The sequence below is a fragment of the Trichosurus vulpecula genome, chromosome 6 (genome assembly GCF_011100635.1).
Source record: "Trichosurus vulpecula isolate mTriVul1 chromosome 6, mTriVul1.pri, whole genome shotgun sequence".
Classification (NCBI taxonomy): Eukaryota; Metazoa; Chordata; class Mammalia; order Diprotodontia; family Phalangeridae; genus Trichosurus; species Trichosurus vulpecula.
This window is the reverse complement of record NC_050578.1, coordinates 264,427,241-264,436,358: the sequence shown is the minus strand read 5'-3', so window position 1 is coordinate 264,436,358 and position 9,118 is coordinate 264,427,241. Positions and strand designations below refer to the sequence as shown.

At 37.1% G+C, this 9,118-nt stretch overlaps 1 protein-coding gene across 1 annotated transcript; it reads left to right on the top strand.

Annotated features, from left to right (window-relative positions):
- The first annotated feature begins 4,590 nt into the window (after positions 1-4,590).
- Positions 4,591-5,541, top strand: LOC118855085 (olfactory receptor 5AL1-like). Its single transcript, XM_036765206.1, has one exon. It carries the CDS (start codon positions 4,594-4,596, stop codon positions 5,539-5,541), a length of 948 nt encoding a protein of 315 aa, XP_036621101.1. The 5' UTR covers positions 4,591-4,593.
- Positions 5,542-9,118: the final 3,577 nt, after the last annotated feature.

The following is a 9,118-nucleotide window of genomic DNA, read 5'->3' as shown; positions in this document are numbered from 1 at the left end:
CTTAGAAAAATGTTATTTTTCTTGTTTTTTTTCTTGCTTTGATCATTATAACGAGATAGGAAGGTTTACTGAGAGAAAATATACAAAGAAGGGCCTTCAGAAAGGATGGACATATGGCATTCCACTGGGATTCTGGATGGAGGTAGGTGCCTTGGAAGTCTCCATGTGCTACTTCCTGGGAAATCCAGAGGTGGAGATGTCCATAACTACAGTTCTGCACCTGGCCACTGCTCTAATTTGTCTTCATGGAAGCAAGCTTGTCACCATGCTGAAACTCAAATTTGGGGTAGGAGGGAGTACAGAGGCTACAGACATGTTCCTGCTCTTGACAAAAGTCTCAGTAGAGAGTGGAACTGATAGGAGACCAAGATCATATAGATTCTTATAGGCTCCTTGTTCAAATGAATTGTTTACCTATGGTTTTTAAAAGCATTTGAGCTTCCTTAGTGTTGCAATAGTCTCTCCTGATCTTGCAGGTGCTTGGAGAGAGCTGACCAAGCGCTAGTTCTAGAATTTTCCTTGAGCCTTCATAAGGACCCTTTGGCAAGTCCCACCTTTTTACCAACGAATTACAAGCGGATCCCCCAATATTATAAGAACATCTGAGAGGAAACAGCATTGCTCCTGGGTTCCAAGGCCCACCATACTCCCTTCTATGTCATTCCTCAAAGAGAGCTGAATTGTTGGTATCCTGTGACAGCATCATTCCCACTGAAAACAAACAAACAAACAAACAAAAAACTAGGGCTTCAGAATTGGACTTCATAAAGAGAACTCTCCTCATTACTCAGTCTATAGTTTTTGTTTGTTTGTTTTCCCTATTAAAGCTCAGACTTTCTCAAGAAAGAACTGACTATACTGAGGAAGGAAGGAGGGACAAACTGGGAGAGGGGATTGTGAAACAGCACCCAAGTGTCCATTGTGGCACGTCATCCTTCCAATTGTTTCTGAAGTCCTTATGAAACTTCTTGACGCATTCCCTTCTCCTGCCTACTTCCTTCCCCCAACCTCAAGGTTTCATGGAATTTTGACATTATTATAAAAATGATTACAGTTATTCTTTCCATATTGCTACTTTCCCCATCATGGTTTTGATATACTGCAAATCAGCATAGGAAATTAAATGGGAATTTTGGGGGAGTTTTGCAGAAGCTGCAGATGACATATGAAAGCCAGCAGATGACAATGAAAAAGTTTAGAAACTCAGAAATACATAATATATATATGTATATGTATACATATATATATATGTATATATATATAATATTGTATATATCAGCATTTCATTTTTTAATACTGCAAATATATGCACAATTTTCCTTTCTCTCATATGAAGGGAAGGGCAAAAATTTTACACAGATTTTCCAGATCACAGGGACACTGCAACCCTGACTGCCTGGATTTGGAAAGGATAACCATACTTTTAAATGCCAGTTACAATATTAAAATCCTATATTTTTTCTTTGCATTACAGTATTGTTTTAATTGTGGCACAGTCACCTTTAAAAATAATAGCTGACATTCTTAGAGCTCTTCACAATTAAAAAAAATGCTTCCTTCACAACAACACAGGGAGGAACAGTGCTGCCATTTTATAGGAAAAGGAAGTTTCAAAGGTTCAGTGACCAGCCTAAGGCCCCACATCTAGAAATAAGTAGAGTTGGGAATTAGAAGCTGAGCATTTGGAGCTATGCTAAACCTTAGGACATAGAGTGTTAGAGAAAGGACTTTAGAGATCATCTAATTCAAGGATTATCAACCTTGGATTCATAGTCCGTAAACAGATTTTAGGGGATTCTTAATTTTTTAATGTATTTCAATAAAAACTGATTTTCTTTGTAAGCCTATATGTCTTATGTTATACCTTTAAAAATATTATTCCGAGATGGGGTTCATAGGATGGAACAAACTGCCAAATGAGCCTGTGAAACAACATAAAAAGAAGAGTAAGAAGGCCTTTTCTAATCTACCTCCCTATTTTGAAGGGGAGGAATTGAGTCTGAGGGAAGCTGTGTTTCCTCAAGATCAAACGAGTAAATATGAGGAAAACCAGAAACCTCCTCCTCTCCCTGTCACTACACCACAAGTCTTTGCTTAAATCTCTTCAGTGACATAGAGCTTGGTATATCACAAGCCATCCCATTTCCTGGTATGAACACATTAATTACTACTTTATTAATAATTTCTGACTATAGTATTCAAGAAATGCTAGGCCACCAAAAGTTGATGAGGTCTATAGAATATTTAAGGCTTTTGTGCCTATCCATTGCTCTCTGTAACAACAGGCTAAATGGAAGAGGCCTAAAAGATTCCCAGGCCTAAGTCGTAATCGTGCTGTTTCCATGAAAAACAAAGTGTTAGGAAATGGAAAAAAGGGCAGAGACCCACTACCTTATTTCCATATTAGCCTAGATTGACCTTTAGACCCATGGACTATGAAGGCTTCTTTATAAAAACACAGAATAGGAAGAAATTGCAAGACTATCCACGAAAATATCAACCTTTTGCTTTAGAATTTCTTATGGAGCGTCAAGAACACTGCCTTTGGGGTCGCATGACCTGTATTAAACTATCACTTGTGACACTCACTGCCTGTGTTTGACTTGAGTCAAGTCACTTAACACCAAAGGGCCTCAGTTTCTTCATCTATAAGACCAGGACTTTGGACTAGATGGCTTCTGAGGCCCCCCTTCAGCTCCAGATCTACAATTCTATTGTTTTTAGGTCAGTTAAAAAGTCAAAATCCACGTTTTTCTTAGAGCACATACTTGTGCTCCATGTCACCTGATCCTGTAGTTAAGGGGCAAGTCGCATTGATCTATCTACAACGTCCTCATACTCCCAGTCTGAGAACTGTCTTTTTAATTCTCAAAACATAGTTCCCTGTTTCCCAATTCTGCCAGCACAAATCCTATTTGTTTGGATGTCAAGAAAAACAGATTGTTTTGCCCACAACAATCTTGTGAGATAGATATCAAAAATATTATTATCCCATTTTAGAGCTGAGAAAATCAAGTCTCAAAGTGGATAAATGCCTTGCTTAGTTCCACTAACAATTACTGAGCCAGATCTTGAACCCAAGTCATCAGACTCCAATATCAGTTATCTTTCTGCTACACAAGACTCCCTGCTCAGTAGGTCTCAGAAGGGGATCTTTTTCAACAAGTTCTCTTTCTGTTGCCTGTGTGTAAATCATTATAGTTGCTTCAGAGAATTGATGCAATGTAGAAATAAGGTCCCAAAGGAGTCAAGATATCTCAGACAAATGCACTCAGGTTCCCTACAGTCTCACAATCATTGGTGTTCACAATGGCTGGAACCCCTCAGGTATGTTTAGCTCTATCATTTCTTTAATGTATTCAAAGAAAAGTAGGCAGATTAGTTAGATGGGAAGAATTCTTAAACATAGAAAGATGTGACAAGAAATAATTTTGCATTGTTCTTCTGTACCATAAAGATGGAGAACTCAAAATGAAGTATTTTAGTTTGTCAGAATCTCTTTTTTATTTTGGGCATTTTTTGTTTGTTTGTTTGTTTTTTATACTCCTAGATGATGATTTAGTACTATAGGCAGCACATTCCGAAGGTTATGTACAGAGTCAGAGAGATAATAATTGCTATGTTGAGCCAAATCTATGATCCCTTTCTTCCCTTAGCCTTGATCCAGTCTCTTGTTATGGGTGACCTTTCAATATAGTGGCAGGGTGTATATGAGAAGAATAAAAGAACATCTTGCATTTTTTAATGTTTTATAGTTTAGAAAACACTTTTCCACTCTTGATCTCATTTGATTTTTACCAAGAATCCTGCGAGAGAAACAATGTAGGCAATAGAATACAAGTTTTATAGCACTGGAAAGTGAAATTTAGAGAGAATAAGTGACTTACTTCTTCAATGTCACAAACAGAGGAAATGGCAAAGAGACTCTGGAATGAGATCTTCCGATTTCAGTTCCAGAGATCTACAGAATCACTTCTCACCTCTAATCCCTAGACCTTATACTTTCTCTTAATAATTTGCTCATATTTGTCATCCATGAATGGATGAATACTTTTAATTTAAAAACTTATACTTTTAGCCTGGACTACCACGTGCTATAGTAGAATGGTCAGTACACTTCGATTCTGAAGATCTGGTTTTGAATCTGGGATTTGTCACTTATTGCCTGAATAATCTTTTATAATTTTTCTCCATGATTCTCAATTTTCTCACCTGAGAAATGAAGGTTTTGAACTAGATGATTTCTGAAGTCCTTCCAGTTCTAATTCCCATTATGTACCTCTTTCCCGCAGTGTCATGGACAGTTTTGAATTGTTTGGAATGGTGATTGAAATATTAAATGTGCATTATAAGATTCAAATTAATTTCTTCTTTAATGGAGGTATGAGAATTTTTTAAAAGGATTTCCATCTGGAGTAATTCCTCCTTGTACTGAAATATTAGGACAGTTCCAAGTGCAATTACTAGACCTTGTCAAGTATCCCTGGACCAGGAGGCACCTTTTGGTATTCCTTTGATCACAGTCAGAGCCAAGATGATCTAGTGGACCTTTGCTCTGGTGAGTTTTGGATGTTATGCTTAAACACACATTCTATGGCCACAAGCAACCATTCAGTACTGACTGAATTCATTCTCCGGGGACTCACAGACAGGACAGACCTCCAAGCCCTCTTATTTGGAGTTTTTCTAGTAATCTACATGATCAGTGTCATGGGAAACCTTGGTTTGATTGTCTTAATCCAGATCAGTCCTCAACTTCATACCCCCATGTACTTTTTCCTCAGTCATTTGGCTTTTGTTGACTTCTGCTATACTTCCTCCATCACTCCAAATATGCTGGTGAATTTCATGCAGGAGGTTAAAAGAATAGCCTTCTTTGCATGTGCTATCCAAGTGGGATGCTTCATCACTTTTGTCGTTTGTGAATTATTTATTCTCTCGGTCATGGCCTATGACCGTTATGTGGCCATCTGCAACCCCTTACTCTACTCAGTTGTCATGTCTCAAAAAGCCTGTATCCCAATGGTTATCAGTACGTATACTTATGGCTTGTTTGTTGGAATCCTACAGACCACTTTTACATTCCATTTGTCTTTCTGTGCCTCTAATGTAATTAATCACTTCTACTGTGACGATGTCCCTTTGGTAGCCTTGGCCTGTTCTGATACTCATGTCAAAGAAATGTTGCTGCTTGTCATTGCTGGTTTCAACACTCTTCTCTCTCTTCTAATTGTGCTCATCTCCTATGTGTTTATCCTTATTTCTATCCTGAGGATCAACTCTGCTAAGGGAAGACAGAAAACCTTTTCTACCTGTTCTTCCCATCTGATATCTATCACCATATTTTATGGTACAATCATCTTCATGTACCTTCAACCCAAATCGAGTCACTCCTTGGATACTGATAAAATAGCTTCCCTATTCTACACAGTGATTATTCCCATGCTGAACCCCCTCATCTATAGCCTGAGGAACAAGGAAGTGAAAAATGCCTTGCAGAAAGTTATAAGGAAAGTAGGTTCCACAACACTGCATTGTTAATAGAGTACTGGACTTTAGTCATGAGAACAATGTGCAACTGTTGCTTTGGCAATTAATTATTTATATGATTTGTAGGTAAGCCAATTAAAATTCATTTTCTTTATTAATTTGTGGTTTTAACAATTGTACTGTATACCTCTCAGGGTTGTTGTAAGGAAGGACCCCAGACTCACAACATAGGTATAATCCTCAAGTCCTATCACATGTCATATCTAATCTGCTGCCAAGCCTTGTTGATTTCATCTTTGCAACATTTCTAGAATATATTCACTTGTCTACTATGATACTGACTTCACCCTGCATCAGGCCCTCATCACCTCATACATGGACAATTGCAGTATCTTGCTTTTGGGTCTGAATACCTGACGTCTCTTTCCCACTCCAATCTATCCTCCATTCAGTTACTGAAATGATTTTCCTAAAGTGTGTCTAATCATAACTCTTTCCCCAACTCAATAAAATGCAGTGGCTCCCTATCACCTCCAGGGTTAAATACAAAATCCTTTGTTTGGTGTTCAAAGCCATTTATAATTTATAATTTAATCCCTTGCTACCTCCTTCCCCATATCTTTCCAGTTTTATTTAACATTACACCCTCCTTACCTACTCTTCAGTCCTGTGACATTGGCCTCCTTGTTTCCTGAATAAAATGCCTCATTTCTGGGGTCTAGAATGTCCTTCCTCATCTCTACTTCCTGGTTTCCTTCAAGTACTAGAAGTATTCTATATTCTATAGAAAACCTTTCCTAATCCTTCTTAGTTCTATGTCCTTCTTTCTGTCGATTGTATCCAATTTTTTCAGTATATAATGTGTTTGTACATATTTGTTTGCTAGTTATCTCCCCCATTTGATTGTGAACATCACAAGGGCAGTGACTGTCTTTTGCCTTTCTTTGTATCCTCAGCATTTGCACAGTACCTGAAACTCATTAAGTGCTTAATGAATGCTTATTGAGAGACTGATTATAAGTGTGTTATTATTAGACCACCGCTAAACAAATTTCAAAATAACACATAGTTCCATTTAATAATGCGTACTTTTATTCGATTAAAATGTAATTCTGAAAGGTACTGTCTTAGAGATATAAAGATGTCTTCATTTTAGAAAATCATGACATAAATTTAAATCTTTGAGATAATTAGATATGGGAAAAATAAATGCATGTTCTATGATTTCATTGTTGAGATCTCTTACTCCTGTTCTTCTATGGACTTCCTTACACATGTTATAAACCTTGCCATTCATCTCAGCATGATACTCATTTTCAGAGTCCTTCGGAGAGAACTGTGTCCTATGTCTTAAGGATATACAACAACACCAACAGAATACTGATAATGAAAATATGTTCCCATTTGATATCCACCACCATATTTTATGGTACAACCATCCTGCTGTACCTTCAGCCAAAATTGAGTCATTAGGTGGACACCGCTAAAACAGCCTCTCTACTCTACACAGAGATCATTACTATGTTGAACCCCCTCATTTACAATTTGAGGAACAAGGAACCCTTTGGGGGTGTGTGGGTGAAGTTTGGTGCCATTAAAGGAACTTTGCAATTTCTTTGTTCATTTGCACTGCCTGTCCTGGATATGCATCCTAATGCACAACTACTATGCATTGTCCATTCAACTTGATGTCATAATCTAGGCAAGAGATAATCTTTATATGTTTGGTCTTTTCTGCATGAATAGTTAGACCCAGCTCTTAGATTTCCTCTAGGAGACCCTCCAGAGTTCTGGGACTTGATGCAATCTACCCAGTCACCCAGAAACAAGAGTATCTGGAGGAACTCACCATCCACAGGAAACTTCTTGTTAAACCTATATTCTATGCTGCATTCCCTCCACCAGATTAGCAAATACCTTTACATGAATTATGTTCCCTCATTTGTGAATATTTTAATATTTGAATTATATAATTACCAGGCTAATTTGGGCAAGTTAGACTATGAATTGTGAGAAAAAGAAAGTATAATATATATATAGCATAATAGAATATAATAACTTAATGATGAAACTCTCCATACATCTGTGCCTCTGTATATATAACCTTATTGAAATATCGGTTTATTACTTTTTTACTAATCTTCAGAGCAAGTAAATAATAGAAAAGGTATTCCATTGCGCATTTAATATACTGTGGTGTTGAAATGCCTAAAATTTATAATGTGCTTCTTCAAACACCCAGAGCACCACTGCTTGTGACAGGCGTGAAGAAGAATATAGTTGATTGAACAAAATTGATTCGGAAAAATGCTTTACCAGGCAATGAAGAAAAAGGAAAGCAACATGCAAATATCCTTTGGTCCTTTCCTCAGGATCCCTGAGGCTTTCAGGGTTAAACTTATTCAGGACTAGAGAATGCCTCGGCCTCCTCATAACCCATTCTCCTAGCTATCCCATACTCAAGTGCAAACAGATTTAGCCATGTCATAATGGCCACCGCACTGTGCTCTTACATTCAAGCTCTCCTTTACTCATCTTTTTCCTAGTTCATCTCAGAGAACCCAGAGATAAACAAAGGATTCTGCAGTTAAACAATGTTAAAAAAAATTTAAAAAGGAAACTTGAAAGCTTTTAGGCTACATCATTAGAATGCTTTCAGTTTTAAGTACCATATTTAAGAAAGATCATTTTAATAATCTGAAACTAGTCACACGAACATGCGCATGCACTCAGACGCCGCCCCCCCCCACACAATCCTAAGCAAAATCAAACAAAAAATGCAAATGATTTTTAAAAGTAAATATTTTAACACCAAAATTACAAATGCATGTTAGGTATAAATGAATATTCCCATGATTGATTTGTTTAAGAAGTGGATTAAAAGTCATGTCCCAGGAAATATATAATGGGAAAAGGAGGTGGTCCTGATGTACAGCAAGAGATACTGACAAAAGAGAATGTTAAATAAAGATAAAGGTCCCTCATTGGTATGCTCAGCATATGAAAAGACCTAGAAATGGGCCTCCAATACATTGGGTATATGCCCTGTGGAAGGTTTATATTAGGACATGGGAAAGAATAGTTTTATAGACAAGCCAACTGAGGCTCAGAAAGATTAATGATTTTCCCAGGGTTACAGTGTGCCAAGGTTACAGCAGGTGTCAAATCCTAGATTTGAACTCATCACCTGATTACAAGAGCTTTGCTACAATGCCTGCTGCAAAGATCTCCAAAGGACATTTCTTTAAGTAAACTGGTTTTTCTTTTTTGTGGGGCATAATTGTAATTCATTTTTTAGCAGTGGTAATTTTTTTTAAATGATGCAATGAAAGGAAAAGATCTCAGAGTGACTAATATTGCCTGGACAAATTTTCTCACATTCCCCACAGTCTCACAACTTTTGCTGCTGACAAGGGTTATATTCATTCAGGTAAGTTCAACTCTATGGATTTCTTAAAGGTATTTCATTGGTTTTGGGGGTGATGCCCTTATTTTAACATTTTTTTTAATCCATTGACTTGAAGATCATTAATCCATTGATTTGACAAATGTAATCCACTTTTGTTTTACTGTTATATAAAATACTGATGATGATCATAATAATGATAATAATCAAGTTTATATAAAT